This window comes from Pantherophis guttatus, chromosome 7 (genome assembly GCF_059756535.1).
Source record: "Pantherophis guttatus breed Tessera chromosome 7, ASM5975653v1, whole genome shotgun sequence".
NCBI lineage: Eukaryota > Metazoa > Chordata > Lepidosauria > Squamata > Colubridae > Pantherophis > Pantherophis guttatus.
The window spans coordinates 90,577,190-90,601,716 of NC_142069.1; the positions used below are offsets into that span (position 1 = coordinate 90,577,190).

General features: G+C 42.9%; 1 protein-coding gene across 4 annotated transcripts in view; it reads left to right on the forward strand.

The window, feature by feature from the left end:
• Positions 1-24,527, forward strand: part of TM7SF3 (transmembrane 7 superfamily member 3) — a 31,696-nt gene that overhangs the window by 1,261 nt on the left and 5,908 nt on the right. The window contains exons 2-10 of one of the 4 annotated variants that reach the window (XM_060694905.2): positions 7,985-8,145; positions 8,244-8,394; positions 10,486-10,606; positions 14,172-14,343; positions 15,423-15,600; positions 16,806-16,892; positions 19,053-19,133; positions 21,218-21,370; positions 22,878-22,975. In XM_060694905.2, the coding sequence (XP_060550888.2) occupies positions 7,985-8,145; positions 8,244-8,394; positions 10,486-10,606; positions 14,172-14,343; positions 15,423-15,600; positions 16,806-16,892; positions 19,053-19,133; positions 21,218-21,370; positions 22,878-22,975 (1,202 nt within the window). The remainder of the gene's footprint in view (positions 1-7,984; positions 8,146-8,243; positions 8,395-10,485; positions 10,607-14,171; positions 14,344-15,422; positions 15,601-16,805; positions 16,893-19,052; positions 19,134-21,217; positions 21,371-22,877; positions 22,976-24,527) is intronic. The other 3 variants (XM_060694907.2, XM_087873455.1, XM_060694906.2) reach the window with 3 other exon arrangements.

A 24,527-nucleotide genomic window follows, 5' to 3' on the forward strand; every position in this document is an offset into this window, starting at 1 on the left:
TTTCTTGCAGACGTTTCATGACCCAACTAGGTAACAATATCAGTGCTAGAAGGGAGGGGGGTTTGCATAATGGAGGAGGAGAAGGACTGTGGGGTCCTTGGTAATCTCTAAATTGGGTTGTTTTCTTGCAGACATTTCATGACCCAACAAGGTAACATCATCAGTGCTAAAAGGGAGAGGGGTTTGCAGGGGGGAGGAGGAGGAAGAGGAGGAGAAGGGAGAGGAGGAGGAGGGGGAGGAGGAGGAGAAGAAAGAGGAGGAAGAGGAGGACTGTGGGGTCCTTGGTGGCCTCTGAGCTTGGTGGTTTTCTTGCAGACGTTTCATGACCCAACTAGGTAACAATATCAGTGCTAGAAGGGAGTGACGTTTGCTTAGAGAATTGAACTGTGGAGTCCTTGGTGCTCTCTGAGCTTGGTTGTTTTCTTACGGACATTTTCATGACTAGGTAACCTCATCAGTGCTACAGGGGAGAGCAGATTAAATTAGGATCCCCACTTCTTCAGCGATTAGAGCTGCGGGGTTCTTTGGTGCTCCCTGAGCTTGGCTGTTTTCTTGCGGGCGTTTCGTGACCCAACTAGATAACCTCATCAGTGCTGGAGGATAAGGTAGGGGAGATAAATAAGATCCTCACTTGCTCAGAAATTTGAACTGTGTGTGTGTGTGGTCCTTTGTGCTCTCTGAGCTGGATGCTTTTCCTGCAGACGTTTCATGACCCAACTAGGTAACCTCATCAGTGATAGAAGGGAGGTGTGTGTGTGTGTGTGTGTGTGTGGTGAGGAGAAGGAGAAAGATGTGACTTTGGGGTTCCTGGGGCTCCCTGAGCTTGATTGTTTTCCTGCAGATGTTTCATGACCCAACTTGATAACATCCAGGGGTGGGTTTCACTTACCTTTGTTACCAGTTCGCGCTTGCTTACTCGCTTCGCTTGTGCACCCACCACTTCTGCGCATGCGCAGAGTGTATTTGATGACATCTGGGTGGGTAGGTGCAGCCTTCCGCCGCCGCCACTACCAGTTCGCCAAAAACGGGGCGAACCGGTAGCAACCCACCACTGGTAACATCATCAGTGCTGGAAGGGAGGAAGAGGAGGACTGCGGGGTCCTCGATTCTCTCTGAGCCTTCTTGTTTACTTGCTTTCTTGTGGCCATTTCATTACCTAACTAGGTAACATTATCAGTGTTAGAAGGGAGGAGGAGGAGGATTGTAGGGTCCTTGGCACTCTCTGAGCTTGGCTGTTTTTTTGCAGATATTTCATTACCCAACTAGGTAACATCATCAGTGCTAGAAGGGAGGAGGAGGGGGAGGAGGACTTTGGGGTTCCTTGGGGCTCTCTTGAGCTTGGTTGTTTTCCTGCAGACGTTTTGTGACCCAACTAGGTAACATCATCAGTGTCAATAACGAAATGTCTGCAAGAAAAAAACCAAGGAGCCCTTGTAGTTGTTTTTTTTTTTCTGCTTTTCAACTTGACGCCTTCAATTTTAGGAGGAAAAATGTAGAAGAGCAGACATCAAAGAAGCATGTGAGTTGACACGTGGGCTTAGTCACGCTTTGAATCTACCCGCCTGGGCTTAAGGAGGATCTGTTCCAGGGATAGCGTGATTTAAGTGGGAATCCAATTCAATTAATTTAATTTAATGTTGTGGGTTGGCAAAGGAGGCCCAGCTAGCTAATATTCCAGACTTGAAACATGCTTGGCTAGTGTGTGGTTCGGAGAGTCTTGCAAAAGGAGCGTAGAAGCGAAAACATGCTGTGACTAGACTTAAACATTCCATCGTTCCTGATAACAGGGAGTCCTCGAATTGCAATAGTTCGTTTAGTGACAGTTACAACGGCACTGGAAAAAAAGTGATTTATGACCGTTTTACACACTTAACGACCGTTGGAACATCACCATGGTCTGGTGATCAAAATTCGGACATTTGCCAACGGGCTCATATTTATGACCGTCAAGCAAAGTCATTGGGGAAACCAGATTCACTTAACAACCATGTTACTCGCTTACCAACTGCAGCGGTTACTTAACAAGTATGTCAAAGAAGGTCGTAAAATGGGGCAAAACTCACTTAACAAATATCTCCCTTAACAACAGAAATTTTGGGCTCCATTTTGATCATAAGGATTACCTGTATTCCCATTTCTATTCCTATTTCTATCCGTATTTTTCCCCCTGCCTCTCCATCCTGCTTAGTTTATGTCAGGTGCAAGAAGTCAGGAATCAGGATAGAGCTCAAAAGTACTACAAGTTTATTTTATGCTCTCTATGCCCAAGTAGTACTAACTGAAGTACTAACGTTGGAGGAGAATTGGCGTCAGATAAGAATCAACAAACTTTAAGGGCAACTGGACTTAAAAGTCTCTTAGATAAAGATTCCAAACTAATGATGCCTTTGACTCCGCCTTCAGTCTAAGCCTGGGACTCACTCAACAACCAGGTTACTATCTTATCAACCGCAGTGATTGATTGAACCAGTGGTGAAATGTAAAATTTGTTACTACCGGTTCTGTGGGCGTGGCTTGGTGGTGGTGGGGGTAATGTGACTGGGTGGGCGTGGCCAACATTATTATTTTTTTACTTTTAAAAGCATTTTTTCTACAACCTCTTCGGCCAAAGAGGTTGTAGAAAAAAATGCTTTTAAAAGGCTCTGACGATCCCAGCTGAGTTGCCTGATCATCAGAAGCTTTTTTTAAAAACTTTTAAAAACATTTTTTTGGCCGAAGAGGTTGTAGAAAAAATGCTTTTAAAAATTAAAAAAAAAGCCTCTGATGATTGCGTGGCTCAGCTGGGCATGGGGGCGGGCAGGGATTTTTGCTACCGGTTCTCCGAACCACCATTGGGCGATCCGGTCTGAACCGGGAGCATTTCACCCCTGGATTGACAACCTCACCCCTAACAACTGCAGCGAGAAAAGTCATTAAAAAGGAGCAAAGCTCACACGAATTCTTACATCACAAGAAGCACGTCGTGCGCCATTGTGCTCGTAAGTTCGAGGACTACCCGTAGAGCAGAGCGGAGGACAAAATAAAACTTTCTGCTATAAGATGGAAGCAGAAAAACTTGTGTTGGGTGTGTCATTGTTAAGACGACAAAGCCCCGATGGCTAAAAAATAATAATAATAATTCTGGACCAAGATGCAGGGATGAGCGAGGTTGCTTCCACAGGAAACGAAGCAGTCATGGGAATTGTAGGCCATGAAAGAATTTATCATGTGCCCCTTGTAATTTGAGTCATGGGTTTTAGTAATAGTGAAGTTTGTTCCTGGCTTTCTCAGCAAAATGAACAAGCACATTGTTTTTGTTCAGGGAGTTGTTGGCCTTGGAGCAGGAAGAGATGTTCCTTAGCCCGCAGTTTAATTATCTGTCCCACTAATGAGTCCTGCCCATCTTCCTGGGTTTTCCTTGCTGAATTGCGCAAATTTGGCACATGATGTGCTGTGAAAACCAGAGTCTGTATGAAGAGACGTTCTAAAAGGAATATTAGGAATATCCTTCATTGGCCAAGTGTGATTGGGACCACAAAAGGAATTTTGTCTCCGGGCGCAGAAGTTCTCGGTATCTCATCCGAAGTTCGTTCAAAGTAACCAAAATTGGCTTGATAGAATGAAAAAATAATAATAATAATAATTCACAGTTGGACGGTATTTTTATTTGGGCCGAGCAAAGAATCTTTAAAGCTATGAAGCCCAAACTGAATCAATCACATTTCGACTTAGCAAGCAGCCTGAATCAAAGTAGCGACTACAGGTAGTCCTCGACGTACGACTGCAATTGAGCTCAACATTTCTGTTGCTAAGCGAGACAGTTGTTAAGTGAGTTTTGCCCCGTTTTACGACCTTTCTTGCCATACCTGTTAAGTGAATCACCGCAGTTGCTAAGTTAGTTAGAGGGAAGTTATCTATCTTCCATCTATCTTATCTATCATCTACCTTTATATCTCTCTATCTCTCTATCATCTATCTTTATATTTATCCCTATCTCTATCTATCTATCAGTCTATCTATCTATGTATGTATCTTTATATCTATCTATATCTATCATCTATATGTATCTATATCTATCATACAGTATATCTTTATATCTATCTATCATCTATCTTTATATCTATCTATCATCTATCTATCTATATATCTATCTCTGTCATCTATCTATCTTTATATTTATCTCTATCTATCTATCTATGTATCTTTATATCTATATCTATCATCTATCTATATGTATCTATATCTATCATACAGTTTATCTTTATATCTATCTATCTATCATCTATCTTTATATCTATCATCTATCTATCTATCTTTATATCTATCTCTGTCATCTATATTTATCTCTATCTCTATCTATCTATCTTTATATCTATCTCTATCATCTATCTATATATATCTATATCATACAGTATATCTTTATATCTCTCTATCATCTCTCTATCTATCTATCTTTATATCTATCTCTGTCATCTATCTATCTTTATATTTATCTCTATCTCTATCTATCTATCTTTATATCTATCTATCTCTATCTATTATCTATCTATATGTATCTATATCTATCATACAGTATATCTTTATATCTATCTATCTATCTATCTATCTATCTATCTATCTATCTTTATCATCTATCTTTCTTTATATCTATATCTATCACTTAACTAATGTCTCACTTAGCAATGTAAATGTCAGGTTCCATTGTGGTTGTAAGTCGAGGAGTAGCTAGATTTAGCTTAAGGCACAAACCTGAAATTCGGTGCATGGGTGAGTTTTTCCTCTCCTTGTCCTCTTCAGGGGCCCATGAGTGACCATGGATGGATGCTATTTTCTTCTGCTTGGCTTTCTCACGTTCTCCAAACTAATTAACACTGGATGCTTTCAGCCATAATTATGGAGAGGAAAAATTTTTTTTGTTTATCATCAGCGTAATTAAATTTAGCCGGGCAAGTTCATCAGACTACAGAAACATTCTCCTTCCTTCTTTCCCCAAATTGCACAGGAGGAGGAGGATGGGCAAGTTTTCAGAAGCTCAAAGATCTCCGCGGCTCACTCCTGTTTACCTACATGGCCTGTGTGCTCTTGTAGGACTTGTGTACACAGAACATGAATCAGTTATCCACCCAATCTGACCAGTTGCACGTCTGTGCTTGTGCTGTCGGAGACAGCCTAGTTTTATTACTAAGGTGATTTTTTTTCCCCCTTAACGTCCTTGTTGCAAGAATGCTGCAATCTCCGTTACTGTATTGAGTAGACTAGAATAGAATATAGAATTAGAACAGAATATAGAGTGGAGTAGAGTAGAGTAGAGTAGAGTAGAGTAGAGTAGAGTAGAGTAGAGTAGAGTAGAGTAGAGTAGAGTAGAATAGAATAGAATAGAATAGAATAGAATAGAAAATATGGAATAGAATGGAATAGAATATAGAATTAGAACAGAATATAGAGTAGAGTAGAGTAGAATACAGTACAATAGGGTAGGGTAGAATACAGAACAGAGCAGAATAGAGTAGAATAGAATAACAAAATTGGAAGGGACCTTGGAGGTCTTCTAGTCTAACCCCCTACTCAGGCAGGAAACTGTATGCTATTTCAGACAAAAGGCTGTCGAGTCGCTTTTTAAAAACCTCCAGTGTTGGAGCACCCACAACTTCTGGAGGCAACTTGTTTCACTGGTTAATTGTCCTCCCTGTTAGGAAGTTTCTCCTTGATAATAATAATAATAATATAACAATAATAATCAGAATAGAGCTGGAAGGGTCCTTGGAGGTCTTCTAGACCAGCCTCTTCCTCAAGCAGGAGACCCTATAACATTCCAGACAGATGGCTGTCCAGTCTCTTCTTAAAAGCTTCCAGTGATGAAGCACCTACAACTTCTGGAGGCAAGGAGTTCCACTGGTTAATTGTCCTCACTGTCAGGAAGTTTCTCCTTAATTCCAGGTTGCTTCTCTCCTTGATTAGTTTCCGTCTATTGCTTCTTGTCCTGCCTTCAGGTGCTTTGGAGAATAGGTTGACTCCCTCCTCTTTGGGGCAACCCCTGAGATATATTGAATAAACTCTGGATGAAGATATCCATCAAAAGCTTATCTCAACGGTTAGCAAGTTTCTCAACCGGTGGACTTAGGGCAGGGCGTTGTTATGTTACACAGTCTGCTCTTTTGGAGGAAGAGCTGAAAGGTTACAAGAGTTTGTCTCTCCAGATTTGAGCACAGGTAGTATTCGACTTAAAACAGTCCACTGAGTGACCATTCAAAGTTACAATGGCACTGAACAAAGGGACTTTAGGACCGTTCTTCACAGTTAGGACCTTTGCAGTCTTCCCGTGGTTACATGATCAAAATTCAGCCACTTGGCCACGGGTTCATACTTATGACCGTTGCTGTATCCCCTTTTGCGACCTTCGGACGAGCCAAATCAATGGGGAAGCCAGATTCACTTAACAACCGAGGCCAGAAAGTTGGTAAAATGGGGGTGAAACTCACTTAACGAAGGTCTCCCTTAGCAACAGGAATTTGGGGCTCAAATTGTGGTTGTTAAGTCGAGGACTACCTGTGCATTTATAGAAGGTGTGTTCATTGCTCAAGAGCCTCTTTTTCTTCTATGTCTGCCAAATGTTGGAAATGTAACCAGACACCGGGGACGTATTATCAGAGGTGGGATTCAGCCGGTTCGGGAAAACCGGTAGTTGTGATCTGCGGGTGGGCTTGCCCACCTGCCCCAGCGCTATGCTGTCCTATTTAGCTGCATTTTTTAAGCCGTGCACATGTGTGCAAGCGCGCACACAAGCAAAGCACATGCACGGAAGGAAATGAGAGAAAAGAAATTGATGATAGTTTGCAAATGTGGTGGTTTTGAGAAAATTCATGTGATAAATTCATGTGATAAAGAGCCTTGATAGTACAGTGGTCTACGCACCCTGTTATTAACACAGCTGCCTGCAATTTACTGCTGGTTCGAATCTCGCCGGGCTCAAGGTTGACTCAGCCTTCCATCCTTTCTAAGGTAGGTGAAATGAGGACCCAGTTTGTGAGGGCAATAAGCTGACTTTGTATAAATATACAAAAGGATGAAGGCTATTGCTTAACGCACTGTAAGCCGCCCTGAGTCTCCGGAGAAGGGCGGCATATAAATCAAATTAAAAAATTTTTAAAAAATTTTTTAAAAATGGAGAAATAAGATAATGAAATGAAATAAGGTTCAGATTGGAGGTTAAGGCGGGTGGTAATATTGATTATGTATTAAATATTAAGTAGAGATGAAAAACAAAAGTAGAAAAAAAAAGGAATATTATGGCAGAAATTGAAATATATCAATCATATTTGGGAAAAAATTTAAAAAAGAGGATGGGAATTTAAAATTTTATACTTATGTTATAAACTGTATAAATTTTGACTCGGTCAATACTCTATTCCAGGGGTCAGCAACCTGCGGCTCTGGAGCCGCATGTGGCTCTTTCATCCCTCTGCTGCAGCTCCCTGTCACTCAAAATATACGTCATAACCGCCAATGTGCAACTCCCGCTGGCACGTGATTTATTGAGCTTTTTGACCCCCCGGTAGGCCAACCATGGATAAATCCAAGAAAAGAAAAGTTTCAGAAGAAAACAGAACTACAGATGCTAGTTTTGTGGCCGCTTAAGAAATAGTCAGGCACGGGAAGGGTTTTGTGGCTCCCGGTGTTTTCTTTTCTGTGGGAAACGGGTCCAAATGTCTCTTTGAGTGTTTAAGGTTGCTGACCCCTGCTCTATTCAGAAAAAATGTACTGTTTGTTTGTATGTTTGTTTGTTTTAAAAAAAATTATATAAAAAAAAGACAAGACACAGAGTATTTTCAAACACGGGACTTGTTTTATAAATGATTGGGTAGTAGAGGTAGAAATTAGGAGTGGGAAGAGTACTGTTGTATAAAAAATAAACTGATCCGGACAATACACTGTTCATTAAGCACTTATGCATGTATGTAACGTGAAAATATATAAATAAATTGTTTTGGCTTTCCCACTTTTACAGCAGGCCTTCTCCTCGAGTTTTCCTTGGGGAAGTTCAGGAATTTCTTGCTGAATGAAAGCGTCCCAGCTGAAGCTGTCTTGAGGAACATCGCTGGCAACGTGACGCTCGTCCTCTTTCAGATCCATTCCCACTACCGAAATGTGACCGTCTCCTTTGCGAAGGTATTGCAAACCCCGTTTTCTAAGACCCGGAAAAGAAAATTGAAACTGAAAATCTCTTCGGTTTCTGGAAAGGCGCAATGATTTCTTTCGCTTCTTAGGAACCTTCTCCTAGCAACTCGGGAACTGGAATAGACCGAGGTTTAGTTTCGGTGCTTCGACCTGAACAGACGGTGTGCACGTGGTATTTGCGGGCGGTGGGTACGGATCAGGTGCTGAGCACAGCCGTTTCTTTGCCCTACACCGAAAAAGGTAAGTTTGGCCTTTGTCGGCAGATAAGGTTCAGTGTTCTGACCCAGCTCCTCAAACACAACAAACTCTCTGAAGTGAACTCAAAAGATTCCTTTAATTAGTAGTTCCAGCAGCCCCGGCAAAAAGTTTCTCCCTCACTGCAGGCTAACAAGTCTATCCGTCCCGAAGATGAATAGTTGTCTGCCACATCTATTCATCTCCGTCCCCTGCCTTTTATCCCCAGAGCTAGGGTGGGACTTCGCTAGCAGCGGTGGCTCTTCCGTCCCAAGGACCGGCCCATAGATTTCCACTGCTCTCCTCTCCTCTGCCTTCTGTGCATCCCCGTGTCAGGCACTGGACCCAGCTGTTCCTCCTCTTCCTCATCAGTCACCTCCAGACCTGGGGACTGTTGACTCTCCATCTGAGGATTGATGGAGAGGCCCAGGATCCGTCTCTGTCTCTATCTCTGACAGCTCCATTCCCTCTTCCCCCTCAGAGCTCTCAGGTTGCCTTGATGCTGATCCTGACTCTCACGCCTCCTCCTCCTCCTCCTCCTCTGATTTGGCTGCTTCTGCTGGAGGGGCCGGCAGGCGAATCAGGACTAAATGGAATATTGCTTCAGCCATCATTATATCAGATGTTTAGAGGACCAGTGTATGGGCCAAGATTCAACTTCAGAACGCTTGTGGCCATCATAATATGGTGGTTCTGTCTGTCTATTTATGTCAGTATCTGTCATCTCTCTCTGTGTGTGTCTACCTGTATCTGTCCATATCTGTCAGTCTCCTATCATCTCTGTGTATATCTACTTATCAGTTTATCCATCATCTCTGTCTTTCTCTTCCACTACATCCATCTATCTATCTATCTATCTATCTATCTATCTATCTATCTATCTATCTATCATCTATTTATATCCTATATAATCTCTATCTATACATTCATCTATCTATCTAATCATCTATCATACAGTATCTCTATTTATATCTATCATCTATTCTATCTATATCTATCATACAGTATCTCTATATCTATCTATCTATCTATCTATCTATCTATCTATCTATCTATCTATCATTTCTATCCTATATAATCTCTATCTATACAATCTCTCTCTCTCTCTCTCTCTCTAATCATCTATCATACAGTATTTCTATTTATATCTATCATCTATATCATCTATCATACAGTATCTATATCTATCTATCTATCTATCTATCTATCTATCTATCTATCTATCTATCATCTATTTCTATCCTATATAATCTCTATCTATCTATACATTCATCTATCTATCTAATCATCTATCATATAGTATCTCTATTTATATGTATCTATATCTATCATACAGTATCTATCTCTATCTATCATCTATCTATCTATCTATCTATCTATCTATCTATCTATCTATCATCATTTATTTCTATCCTATATAATATCTATCTATCATCTATCTATCTATCTATCTATCTATCTATCTATCTATCTATCTATCATACAGTATCTCTATATCTATCTATCTATCTATCCTATTCTATCTATCATAATTAATCCCAAAATGTCTGTTGCTAGGCGAGAGCTGTTAAGTGAATGTTGCCTCGTTTTACGACCTTTCTTGCTATAGTTGTTAAGTGAATCACCATAGTTGTTAAGCTAGTCACGCGGCTCTTAAGTGAATCTGGCTTCCCCATTGACTTTGTTCGTCAGAAGGTCACAAAAGGGAATCACGTGACCCCCCCCCCCCCGGACCCTGTCATAAGTATGAGTCAGTTGCCAAGTATCTGAATTTTGATCACGTGACCATGGGGAGGCTGCAGTGGTCATAAGTGTGAAAAATGGTCATGTCACTTTTTTCAGTGACGTTGCAACTGTCATTTACGGTCAGTAAATGAATTATTGTAAGTGAAAGACTACCTCTATGTAGCTGTCCAACTCACAGCTGTAAAACATCTGTATCCACAGCTGTATATTCTGTTCAGCCTGGGCTGAATGCAATTCAGTCGCACGCCGTCTTATTATCAAAAGCAGTGGACAAAATGTTGTTTCATTTTCGAGATCCTTCCTTTCTCCTGTTCCTTGACTTTATTTTAATTATGTTTTTATTCTGCCTAGATCCAATACCTGGAGGATGCAACTTGGAATTTGATTTGGAAACGGATCCCAACCTGTATCTAGAATATAACCTGGCTGAGACCCACATTATATTTGCTCCAGCCAATCTGGGGTACGCGAGGTAGGCCCAAGCTGGGTGTTGTTCTTAGGTGAAAGAAACAAAACTTCAGAGGAAGATTGTGGATGATGGTTGAGGTGCATCTTAAGACCCTGGTAGCTTTTTAGAGCTAGGAAGCAAGGAAAGTTAACGAAAAGCTGTTTGTTCTGACGCAGATGCCCAAACACGACTAACCCTCTGAAGTTAACTCAAAAGATTCCTTTATTAGGAACGCCGGCAGCCCCGGCAAAAAGTTTCTCTCTCAACGCCGGCTAACAAGTCCGTCCGTCTGGAAGATGAATAGTTGTCTGTCCCATCTATTCATCTCCGTCCCCTGTCTTTTATCCACGGTGGCTCTCCTGTCCGAAGGACCAGCCCATAGATTTCCACTGCTCTCCTCTCCTCTGCCTTCTGTGCATCAGTCACTGGACCCAGCTGTTCCTCCTCTTCCTCATCAGCCACCTCCAGACCTGGAGGCTGTTGACGCTTCATCTGAGGGTTGACAGACAGTCCAGGTTCCGCCTCGGTCTCTCTCTCTCTCTGTCAGCTCTACTCCCTCTTCTCCCTCTTGGAGCTCCCAGGATGCTTGGATGCTGACCATGTCTCCCATGCCTCCCCCCTTCTTTGATTCGGCTGCTGGAGGGGCCGATGGCCGACCGGCCACAACACTGTTCCTCTGTGGGGAAACTTGTCTTTTCTGTAAGGTTTTCCGGTGCTACAATTGTTCCTTAATCAAATACAGGTACTCGTCAACTTATGACCACAATTGAACCCCGGATTTCTGTTGCTAAGTGAGACATTGGTTAAGTGAGTTTTGTCCCATTTGACTGCAAAACCTGGAACGCTGAATGAGCAACGTTGGAGGTGTGTCTGAGTTAGACAGCTATATAGGTCTGTTTAGATAAATATCTGTTGATTGAAGGAAGGATAAAATAGAAGATAGTTTTCAGAAATAATTCATGGTTGTCGTCCCCCCCCCCAAAGAAATCGTCGAAGAGAAATTGGCTAAATGAGATTATTTTATAGGTTGTTTTACACTGGAATAAACTACCTAAAAGAAGCGTTTATTTCTCTCGGTTGCAAAGAACCTTAATGGCGGTGACATGAATTCCTGGCTTTTGAATATTTTTATTCATTATTAAGCTCAGATGCCCCTTCATTTGTGGAGAATAAGCAGCTTACAATATATATATATATTAATTTGATTTATATGCCGCCCTTCTCCGGAGACTCAGGGCGGCTTACAATGTGCTCAGCAATAGCCTTCATCCTTTTGTACATTTATACAAAGTCAGCTTATTGCCCCCACAATCTGGGTCCTCAATTTACCTACCTTAGAAAGGATGGAAGGCTGAGTCAATCTTGAGCCTTGGCGAGATTCGAACCTGCAGTAATTGCAGGCAGCTGGTCTTAATAACCAGCTTAATAACAGGGTGCCTTAGACCACTGTCCTACCAAGGCTCTTAACCTTCTAAGATTAAAAACAAAAATCGATTAATGCAGTTATAATAACCAATCTGGTCGGCCACTCGTAGGGCCAGTGAGATCTCATTTATTCCTAAATGCCGTTCGGCCGAGCTCTAATTTTACAATTCTTCCAAAATGTAGTAAGGAAACAGAATCTGGATATCTGGGAGTAAGCTATCTCAAAAGGGTGGGGGTATCACCGAGAAGACTTAAGTCTGGGGCATATAAATCTCTCTCTCTGTCTCTCTCTCTATATATATATCCTTTCAATATTTACATAGATGTTCACACAGTCCAAAGTTAAAAGATGTTTAAAAACGAATTTGCAATTTAGCCGAGATTGGGTGGCTGTTCCTCAGATGAGATCTTCCATATTAACAGAATAACAGAGTTGGAAGGGACCTTGGAGGTCTTCTAGTCCAACCCCCTGCTCAAGCAGGAAACCCTATACAATTTGAGACAAATATTTCTCTGTTCTCTTCTTCAAAGCCTCCAGCGATGGAGCACCAGCGATGCCAGCTGGTGGCAAGCTGTTCCACTGGTTAATTATTTTCACTGCCTGGAAATTTCTCCTCAGTTCCAGGTTGCTTCTCTCCTTGATTAGTTTCCACCCATTGCTTCTTGTCCTGCCCTCAGGTGCTTTGGAGAAGAGCTTGACTCCCTCTTCTTTGGGGCAGCCCCTGAGATATCGGAAGACTGCTATCATGTCTCCCTTAGTCCTTCTCTTCATCAAACTAGACATACCCAATTCCAGCAACTATTCTATGTTTTAGCTTCCAGTCCCCTAATAATCTTTGTTGCTCTTCTCAGCACTCCTTCTTCAACTATTAAAAGATTTGCCACCATTAAACCAGAAAGAGTAATTATTTCCCAGTTAATTTTACTACGCTTGTAGCATCAACATGGCACTTAATTATACAAGGTGCAGCAGCAACTTACAAGTCAATTATCCAAGGTGTAAACCTGTGGTTTTCCAAGTGTGGCTGAATTACGCTTTTCAGCACTTTCGAGGCTTAGGTTTGCTCCTTCGAGTTGCTGAGCTTGTATTACCACATGGTTAAAATTGTCCCTCAAATTGAGGTAGCTCATGATAACTCACGGACCTATATATCCATGTAATGTTTTGCATTATATATTATTAATTGATGTTATTAATGTTGCAAGGGACACGATGGCTCAGTGGCAAAAGACGCTGAGCGTGTCGATCGAAAGGTTGGCAGTTCAGCGGTTCGAATCCCTAGTGCCGCGTAATGGGGTGAGCTCCCGTGACTTGTCCCAGCTTTTGCCAACCTAGCAGTTCGAAAGCACGTAAAAAGTGCAAGTAGAAAAATAGGGACCACCTTTGGTGGGAAGGGAACAGCGTTCCGTGCGCCTTTGGCGTTGAGTCATGCCAGCCACATGACCACGGAGATGTCTCTGGACAGTGCTGGCTCTTTGGCTTTGAAACTGAGATGAGCACCGCCCCCTAGAGTCGGGAACGAGTAGCACGTATGTGCGAGGGGAACCTTTACTGTTACTTAATGTTTTGCAGTGGTTCAGAAGTGGTTTGCCATTGTCTTTTTCTATTGGTTTTTTTTTTTTTTACTATCTAGTCCACCCCACTGGTGTTTTCTCGTGGTCTCTTGTCCAAGTTCTAACCAGGTTTGACTCAGTTATGAGGTCAAGGAAAGAGCCTGTAGTACAGTGGACTAAAGCACACTGTTATTAACATTTACTGCTTGCAATTACTGCAAGTTCAAATCTGACCAGGCTCAAGTTTGACTCAGCCTTCCATCCTTTTGAAAGGTAGGTGAAATGAGGACCCAGATTGCGGGGGCAATAAACTGACTTTATATAAATATACAAAAAAAGTATGAAGGCTATTGCTTAACGCACTGTAAGCTGCCCTGAGTCTCCAGAGAAGGGCGGCATATAAATTAAAGCAAAAAAAAAAAGGAAAGGTATCCAGTTGCTATCACTTGCTGAAATGCTCTTGAGGTCCATAAGTTTCTCTTTCTATTTGAAATTATTCTTTTAAGTGACTGGGTATGGGGGAACAAGAATTTAAATATTCTGGAGGCTTGGCATGAAGATGTGGCTCTCCAAAGTCCAAACCATCTCCAATTTCCTTCTTATTGTTCAGAGGGGCAAACCCACCATCCTGTGATTCGGAAACCAGTCTGGATTCCAGGTGGAGACTCTCTTATGATGTGTACCAGTATTTTTTGCCCGAGAATGATTTGTCGGAAGCCACGTTTGTGAGTCATATGAGAAGAATGTCAGAAGTCCAAAGCATCCAGGCTTACGGATCTAAAGTAAGTCACGCCGGTTTTCATTGCGGATGAGGGTTGGAAACTTTATTGATTTGAAGATTCCCCCCCCCCCAATGGGAATCTTTAAATCTGTGGATTATTAGACACAGCAATAGGTAGGTAGGTAGGTAGGTAGGTAGGTAGGTAGGTAGGTAGATAGGTAGATAGATAGATAGATAGATAGATAGATAGATAGATAGATAGATAGATAGATAGATACTGTAGATAGATGGATGGATGAGAGGGAGAGGATAGATAGAGATACAGTAGATAGAGACAGACAGACACTAAATCTATTTAGCTGTCTGTCTATCAATCATCTATCACCTACCGTATCTATCTATCTATCTATCATCTATCTATCTATCTATCTATCTATCTATCTATCTATCTATCATCTATCTATCTATCTATCTATCTATCTATCTATCTCTATGTATCTATCTACCTCTCTATATCTATCCATCCATCCACCTACCTACCAATTATGATAGGTAGGTAGAGAGATAATGATAGAGACAGACACCTATCTATTTAGCTGTTTGTCTGTCTATCTATCTATCTACTCATTATCTATGATAGGTAGGTAGGTAGGTAGATAGATGAGAGAGAGAGAGAGAGAGAGAGACAGACAGACAGGTAGATAGATAGATAGATAGGTACAGACACCTACCTACCTACTCCTACCTACCTATCATTATCTATGATAGGTAGGTAAACAGATAGATAATAGTAGATAGATAGATATAATAGACAGACGGGTGGACACATAATGATGAAGATAGATAATGATGGATGGATAGATACAGACAGACGGATGGGTGGATAGATGGAGATAGATAGATTTTCATCTGTACACCCATCTCTGTCTGTCCGTCCATCCATCCATCCATTCGTCCGTCCATCCATCCATCTACTATCTACCCATCATTATCTGCGATTGATAGAAAATACACAGATAGAGAGATAGGCAGGCAGGCAATAGATAATTGGTGGATAGATGAAGACAGACAGACAGACAGGATGTGTGACCCATTTTTCTTCATGCGCCTTCTAATTTTTATTTTTTAATGTCCTCCCAGATGATGACCTTAACCAGCCAAGACAGAACTGACCTATACTTCTCGTCGCTTCCTGGGCAAGGCGTGATCTACAATGTCATCGTGAGAGATCCGAAGTGGAACACTTCAGCTGCATACGTGCCCGTTCACACCTACGCCTGCAGCCTCTCTGCCTTGGTGAATAACTGCTACACCTTTAGTAAGTCAACGGAGCATTCCGCGGTTGTGTAGAGGCATCCACGGGGGCCCGAAAATATCAAAATGGCAGCCGCCGCTATGAAGTGAAAACCCCTCTCCCTTTTTACACATTTTTTGATGGATGTTTAAAATGGGGAGGTGCTTCAGCAATGTGTAGGCTGTCCGGGTTCTGACTAAATCATGAGCCTGGAGCCAAGCTTGAAAAGAAATCCAGTTAGTTATTAGGAGATTCATATCGACACGTTCCCAAGTGAAGCCATCTCTGATCCTATGTAATTTACACACCAATTATGACCCTGTTTCCCCCCCCCCATCCCCTCAGGGTGTGTCATCAATCACATTCGCCAACGGAGCAATTTCAAGGGTTGTGGAGGTCACTCCCCTCCGGCTGCTGTAGGTAACCCTGGGATACAGCCTTGAGAGAGATAAGCATGGAATATGTGCCAAGGATGCTTTGCGAGTTGACATAGGGCTGTTGCAATGCCAACATACTGTATGGTTGAGGATCTCCTGTATCCTCCGTAATTTAACATCCATCTTTGTATTTCGAGAATAGAGCTGAGGAGAAAGGAAGCATCAGAGGAATAAATCAGAGGAATTATCAAGAGGATGTTAAAAGTGGGGCTGAATGAGTTTTATTGAACTTTCTTAGCATATCAGGAAGATATCCTTGAAGTGAATAACAGCCAGCAAGTATGGAGGATGTTAGAGCCAAATTAGGGATAATTTTTAGGCATTAGGAAATATATTGGTTTATGGTAAAAAAAAAATCAAGATGGCAGCCACAATGACATAATAGAAGCTCTGTATATTAAAAAAAAACAACAGCCAGAGTTTAGGTCACACAACCATAATCACCATTCCAACATTTTGACCGTGTTGGATTTAATAACATAGGGTCATTGGTTTTTCCAAATGGGTTTGATAACTCTAGAATAATCCAGGAATGGCAATTTTAAGACCTGTGGACTTCGACTCCCAGAATTCCCCAGCCAGCCATCTTGGCTAGGGAATTTTGGGAGTCGAAGTCCGCAAGTCTCAAAAGTCGCCAAGGTTGGACACCCATGGCTTGAGCTAATCTTTCTACAGCCCTTATTTACTCTGGAGGGTCTTCCTCTCTTAGCTGATGAGGGGAAGCCATGTCTGTTGACGAGAGGACGCGATTATCAACCAGAGCCTAATTCTCATTCTCTTTTCTGTTTATAGGAAGGTTGTCCACCAAAATATTTTTCACCAATTTGGCTTTTCTCGGTCTCTTTATCTGCTTCTTCGGACACAGATTCTGGAAAACAGGTACTGTTAGGAGGGGTGCTTGATTCAGGGGTAGGCCGGTCCCATCAGGGTTGGCCTTGTCCGGTGTCAATCCTATGGAATCGTTGCATTGATGTCTAGAATCTGGAAGCCCAGCTCAACGCTTTGAACACACACACAAAAAAATGGGGCACACACGCTTCTCAATTTAATCCAGAAAAAACATTTCTCTCAGGTTCCGGATCAAGATGGGAAAGGAAACACTAGACAACAGGGCGGAGGATGTTGTAAAGCTTTACCTTCCGCGATCCGGCACGCTCCAACAATCACCCAGTGCAGTTTCAGTGAAATATTATCAGCTCTAGCCTCTTCGTGCTCCCACCACCGTTTTAAACCCATTGCGCCCCACCCCGCTACTCCACCCCCAAATCCTGCCTCCGATGGAGGGCTCCAGCTGCATCCCTTCTGGGCTAGCAAGCCGCAATTAGTCCAGGGCCGTTGAGCTGTGGATATTCTCTGTCAGCCCCGATTAATGGTGGCTATTGTAGCCGGCATGGCGTCTGTGCAGGTGTGATCCTGTCCGCCTCTCAGCTGAGGGGCGGTAGTGCGTCTGGCAGTAATGGAAAGGATGACGACCCTGGGAACAGTGGGCAGAAGTGGGATCCATCAGCTGTCATCAGGAGGACAGGCGGAGACAAGGCAAGGCTTCCCGGGCTGGAATGTGGAATGGCGCGACCTGTTTGCCTCCGTCCCCGCCGGAATTGCAGTCCCGGCGAAGCAGGGCCGACAATTTCATTATTGTGAAGAAAAGATCCCTTTTTTTAAATGGAAGAGGATTAAGAAATATATGGTCCTTTAAATGTTGGAGCCCCAGTTCCATGCAGCTTGACCAGGATTGTCAGTCTATCCCAGGGGGTCTGCAACCTTAAACCCTCCAAGAGCCATTTGGACCCGTTTCCCACAGAAAAGAAAACACCGGAAGCCACAAAACCCTTCCCGTGCCTGACTTATTTCTTGAGCAGCCACAAAACTAGCATATCTAGTTGAATTAAACGTCCTGTTTTCTTCTGAAACTTTTCTTTTCTTGGACTTATCCATGGTTGGCCTACTGGGGTTGAAAAGCTCAATAAATTGCGTGCCAGCGGGTGTTGCACATTGGTGGTTGAGATGCATATTTTGAGTGACAGGGAGCCGCAGCAGAAGGGAGAAAGAGCCACAGGCGGCTCCAGAGCCGCAGGTTGCTGACCCCTGTTCTATCCAGTTAGATAGACATAAAGATTACAAGATGCCAGTGCTACTCCTTGTGCATTGTGAACTTTTTTGGGCCTTACTATCTGTAGAGTGAGCCCTTCTCAAGATACACCCCTAGGCAGTGTCCCATTTTTGGCACTTCTGTTTTCCACGATTGTCTTCTCCTTATCTTGCAAGAAAAGTTGCTCTGATGCTAAGGAGTTGTATCCCCCTCCCCACCTGAAAAGAAATCTGTTCCAAATGCAAAAACACAAGCAGAGGAGAGGAGTTTCAGTTTTGCTTTCACAGCAGCAAGCAGCTTGAGCTAAGCCACACCCAGCCTCCTTCCTGTCTCCTTCTTGCTCACACAGCAAATACTGTTTGAGTTTCCAAACACCCCTCAACTCTCTCACACACTGACAGGATGCTAGTCAGATTAATACTGATGGATGCTACGGGCTGGGACATTCTACTCCCCCTCCCCCTCTGTTCCAACTGCCAGTTGCATTATATTAACACACTCTAATGCTATGGAGTTACACATTCTACATTAAGTTTCAGGCTGCAAGTGTCAATTGATTAAGCCCAAGCACATAGTTTCGTAGTGAAGCACAAGTCTCCAGCTAATACAGTATATATCTGTAAAAAGATATAAATATAAAAGTTCCAGAAGAGCGAATTAAAATGCTGGTTAAGATTTTGGGGAAAAAGCTGAGCAAAGCTGCAACGGTTGTGATGAAAGAGAGCAAAAAAGCAAATGTTTTTTTTGAAAAGTGAAAGGAAAGGAGCTTTTTTAAAGGTTGAAGGTTTTAAAAGGTTGAAGCCCTTAAATAGCTTAGCAACAGATATATTGGGCTCATTTGCTATCATAGGTCAAAGACTACCTGTATCTGTATAAATCTTAACATTCTGGGTGGTGGTGGGAAAAGTCTGTTTTAATTTTTTTTTTTTAATTTTACTTTTCCCCCTTAGGTTTATTCTTTAGTGGATTTATCTTCACGGCTTTCTTTTTCTTCATCGTCATTACTAAAACGTCGGCTCTCAGCTATGACGGTGAGTTGAAATTCGGTACGGTTATATTTGCGCCCTGATAAAAGCTGTCGGAAGCTGAGTGTTGGACGAGAGATTGATGTTTCGTGAAAGAAAACCAGATTTATCCCGATTCTGACGTGACACTTCTCATTCCTTTGGCCGAGTTAAGCAACCACTGATACGAGAGAACCAGAGGTGGGTTTCAGCAGGTTCTGACCGGTTCTGGAGAACTGGTAGCGGAAATTTTGAGTCGTTCGGAGAACTGGTAAATACCACCTCTGACTGGCCCCGCCCCCATCTATTCTCTGTCTCCTGAGTCCCAGCTGATCGGGAGGAAATGGGGATTTTGCAGTAACCTTCCCCGGAGTAGGGAGGGAATGGAGATTTTACAGTACCTTTCCCCTGGAGTGGGGTGGGAATGGAGATTTTACAGTATCCTTCCCCTGCTACGCCCACCAAGCCACACCCACAGAACCGGTCGTAAAAAATTTTGAATCCCACCACTGGAGAGAACGTGAAGAGGCTGGGAAATCCATAGAAGGAAAAATCGATATAAATAATCAAAAAGTAGTTTAGTACATAAAGAAAGCTGGGAGGAAATGTTTTGGATTGGTCAAGTCTGCCTTAATGAATTTGTTGGTAAATGAGCGTGGGAAATGCCCTTTTTGAGATTTATTGAAAAATTAGCCCTTTAAAGGTATCGTATGAGGTCCCAGAGTCCCTGCAAAAAGATAGTGTCAAAGATTAATTAAAGCTTAATTTGCTATTCCCGTCAGTGGTTAAGGCACTTGTTTTGATGAATAGGAATGTGAAACTTTAGAATGGGGGAAAGCTGGATGGATGTTTAATAAATGATAAATTTACACGCTCTTCGACATTTCAAAGCGGAAATTTAAAAAATGGACGCAGTGACTCAGTGGCTAAGACTCTGAGTTTGTCAATCAGAAAAGGTAGGGGCAGTTCAGAGGTTCGAATCCCTAGTGCTGCGTAACGGGGTGAGCTCCCGTTATTTGTCCCAGCTTCTGCCAATTTAGCAGTTCGAAAGCAGGTAAAAAATGCCAAGTAGAAAAATAGGGACCACCTTTGGTGGGAAGGGAACAGCGTTCCGTGTGCCTTTGGCGTTGAGTCATGCCGGCCACAGGACCACGGAGACGTCTTCGGACAGCGCTGGCTCTTCGGCTTTGAAACGGAGATGAGCACCGCCCCCTAGAGTCGGGAACGACTAGCACATATGTGTGAGGGGAACCTTTACCTTTACTCAGTCCCTTTCGGTATTAATTTGAAAAATTATAAATAGCCTTGGAAAGGATAATTTTAGCAAAGTTTTGCATTCATGAGGACCTCTTTGTTCTAGAAAGAGTGCAGAGAAGAGCAACAAAGATGACTGGAGGTTAAAACATATGAAGAATGGTTGCAGGAATTGGGTTATGTCTATTCTAGTAGAAGAGAAGGACTAAGGGGGACATGATAGCAGTCTTCCAATATTTGAGGGGCTGCCACAAAGAAGAGGGGGTCAACCTATTTTCCAAAGTCTGAAAAGCAGCTTTGGGATAACCATGATCTGGATGATTGAGAATCTCCATAGACTTCTATTCCCCAATCCGTTTGAAGGTAAGACAAGAAGCAATGGATGGAAACCCATCAAGGAGAGGACCAACTTAGAACTAAGGAGGAATTTTCTGACAGTGAGAACAATTAGTCAGTGGAACGTCTTGTCTCCAGAACTTGTGGGTGCTCCAACATTGGAAGTTTTTAAGAAGAGACTGGACAATCATTTGTCTGGAATGGTACTATAGGATCTCCTGCTTGAGCAAGTGGTTGGACTAGAAGTCCTCTAAAGTCCCTTTCACCTGTTATTCTGTTATTCACTTCCATCCTCCGTGTGACTTGGACCCAGTGAAGCTCCAATAAGCAGTTATTTCTGTTTTTGAAGGACTAGGGTAGATCTGGTTTCCTTGTAGTGAAAATGAGCAAATACCTTAAAAGTAAATAACGAGTAATCTTGCAAAGATGAGGTACGGTGCAAAACTGATTTTTAACTGCTCTAATCTTTACTCTTCCTCCTCTTCTCTTCCTTCATCCCCCCCCTGCCCTGCTTTCTCTAGCCAATCTTGGTCTTACTGCAACAGCTGGCATCATTGGAGCCCTCCACCTAGTAGGATGTTGGTGGCTATTTGGCCTTGTCATCCCGTGTATGCTAATTGTAGGAGTAGTGCTGGGCTTTCTTGTATCGTCTGCACTTTTCTTCACTCCAGTAGGTAAGTGGTAGAAACCCTTCTCTGGACCCTCCACTCTGTCAAAGACCTTGGAGTACTCATTTCAAACGATTTAAACGCCAGAGCTCATTGTAACAGAATTGGCAAAAAAGCATTAAGAGTTGTTAACCTAATTTTGCGAAGCTTCTTCTTCGGTAATATTGTACTGCAAACTAGGGCATACAAAACCTTTGCCAGACCAATTATCAAATACAGCGCATCTGCCTGGAACCCGCACTGTATATCGGACATTAATACAATTGAGTGAATCCAGAGGTATTTCACGAGAAGAGTCCTCCACTCCTCTGCTCGCAATAGAATCCCTTATGCCACCAGGTTTGAAATTTTGAGGTTAGACAACTTAGAACTACGCCGCCTTTGGTCTGGCGTAAACGTAGTACACAAAATTATCTGCTACAATGTCCTACCTGTCAATGACTACTTCAGATTCAACCGCAACAATACATGAGCACACAATAGATACAAACTCAAGGTAAACCTCACCAAAGTCGATTGCAGGAAATACGACTTCGTCAACAGAGTGGTCAATGCCTGGAATGCACTACCTGACTCTGTAGTTTCTTCCCCAAACCCCCAAAACTTTAACCTTAAACTGTTTACTGTGGATCTCCCCCCATTCCTAAGAGGTCTGTATGGGGGGTGCATAAGCGCACCAGCGTGCCTTCCGTCCATGTCCTAATGTCCCCTTTTATTCGTACCCATTTCCTGTGTTCATATCCATGTTTATACCCGCTGTAATTTGAACATGCAAGAAGAGGAATAATAAAAAATGCTTGTAGCTGGGGTTTTAGACTTTGGCAGTGGTTTGCTCTCTGAGCTTGGCATTTAGTTCCCGAATGTTTCGTTACCAGGTTAGGTAACGTCATCGGTAGGACTTTCGGTAGAAGCGTCCTATTTTGCTTTAGCTTCAAAAATAATTCCATTTTTTTGTAAAAGATTGTAAAATTGGGCGTGGCTCATTTAACAATCCCTTTGCTTAACTAATAGAAATTCTGCTCATATTGCCCCTTGGGGTTGTAAGTCAAGGACTTACCTGTTTAGCCAAAATCTCCACACCGGCGTCAACTTTTTAAGTGCAAGTCAAGTCCTTGAAGCTAAATTATGAAGTTTCTTTTAACAAAAGTATCAAGAATATTTACAGCGTGACTACTATTTTGAGACAACCCAGGAGCGAAATACAGGACAGAGAGAGAGAGAGAGAGAGAGAGAGAGAGAGAGAGAGAGAGAGAGAGAGAGAGACCCTCTCATGGCCTCCCTTATATAGACAGCTTCTTAAAGTGGCAGTAACCCTGCTGATTTATCCTCATTGCATCATCTTGCTTTACAGCCTTATAGCAGCTTTAAATCGTCATTACTCTGACAAAAAGTGAGTTATTTTCTTTAGGGAAGGAAATTTCTTTAGGATGGTCCTCATTTTAGGATTTGACAATTTGGCAGTTATGAACAGAGAGGCTAGGTTACAAATCTTTTTTTTCCCCCCCTGTTCCAGGAGACTATAGAATTTTTCAAGACGATGCTGTTTTCTGGGTCACTTTCTCTTGCGTTGCCTTGGTGATTCCAGTCATTTTTGTCTGCTGCCCCAGAGTTGTAAGTACTATTTGCAGTTGAAGATGAATTTTGATTTTCCTGGGCTGGGAGGTGAAGGAAATGCGACTGGCCGAATTATCTTTACCAAACTTTGGCCTTGTGTTTTGACAACACGAGGTCTTAACTGCTCATAAAAAGGCCATCGGTTTTAAGTTTCTGGGTGTTGTCATAAAAAGAGGACCTGACCTGGGACGCTCACATTGCAGCACTGGTCAAAAGGGCCCAGCAGAGATTATACTACCTGAGACTTCTCAGGAAACAACAACTGAATGAGAAACTGCTGGCGGCCTCCTACTGCTGCACCATAGAGAGTATTTTAACTTACTGCATCTGTGTATAGTTTGCCAATTGCCCAGTGGCAGATAGGACAACGCTCCAGAGGGTCAACGTCATTGCCCAGAGGATCATTAGTTGCCCTCTCCCCTCTTTGGAAGAGCTTTATAGCTCCCGCTGCCTTAAGAAAGTTCAAAACGTTCTTCAAAGATCCATCACATCCTGGGCACCCCCCCTTTTTTTTTTGGAACTTGTTCTGTCCCCAACCCCACGCACACACCCCAACAGACGTTCAGGAGTTAAAGACCAAACCAGCCGGCAAAATCCTTTTCCTTATGATAACGGAACATGGCAACAACCTAGTGGCTGCCTGCCAAGAGTTTATTATTTACAAAGAGGAGAGATAACTTCTCCCCACTTCTGATACATCAAAGGAAAGCAGCTCAATAATTACAATCAAGTCCAGAGATAATCCAATCTTAAAGCAAAAGTCTGGCAATGCAGAATGGCGTGGAAGCTTTCAGCTTTGTTCGTCATAAGGTTTGACTGGCCACCACGCTCCCTTTTATATCCTGTTGGGTGTGGTCCAGTGACTCAGCCTAATCTCGGGCACGCCTTTTCTTCTGTTGCGCGCGCTTATCCCTGCGACGCTGGCGTGGATCCAGCCAAGACTCATTACCCTCATCACTGTCCATCTGTGGCTGCGTGTATGTGCTTGGCCCTGGCCCTATCTCTTGCCCTTCGGCGGACACCGAAGGCATTGCCAGAGAGGAGGGTCCTGGAGAGGGAGGCCTTGCCAACTCCTCCCCTTCACTCTCGGAGTCCTCTCCTGCCGATGACACAGGCTCCGGTAACGGAGCCACAACAGAACTATTACCATCCGGCAGCCGGTTCAGGACAATAAAAACAAGGACAAATAGGCGGAAAAACAGCTTCTATCCCAGAGCAGTAACTATATTGAATTCTAGTGTATAATGCAGTGATGGCGAACCTTTTTGGCACCAAGTGCTCAAGCTAGAATGCATGCACGCGTGCGTCAGAGAACTGGAAACCCGAAGACGAGCAGGCCGGTGCACATGCGTGTGCCGGCCACCTGGTCTTCAGGTTTCTAGCACTCCAGCACACACAATGTCCAATTAGCTGGCACGCATGTGTGCGCCGGAAGCCAGAAAAGCAGCTGGTGACAGCACGCATACCCACAGAGGCCTCTGCATGCCACCTCTGGCATGCGTGCCATCCAGGGTGGATAAAAATCAATGATTTTTTTAAAAAAAATCAA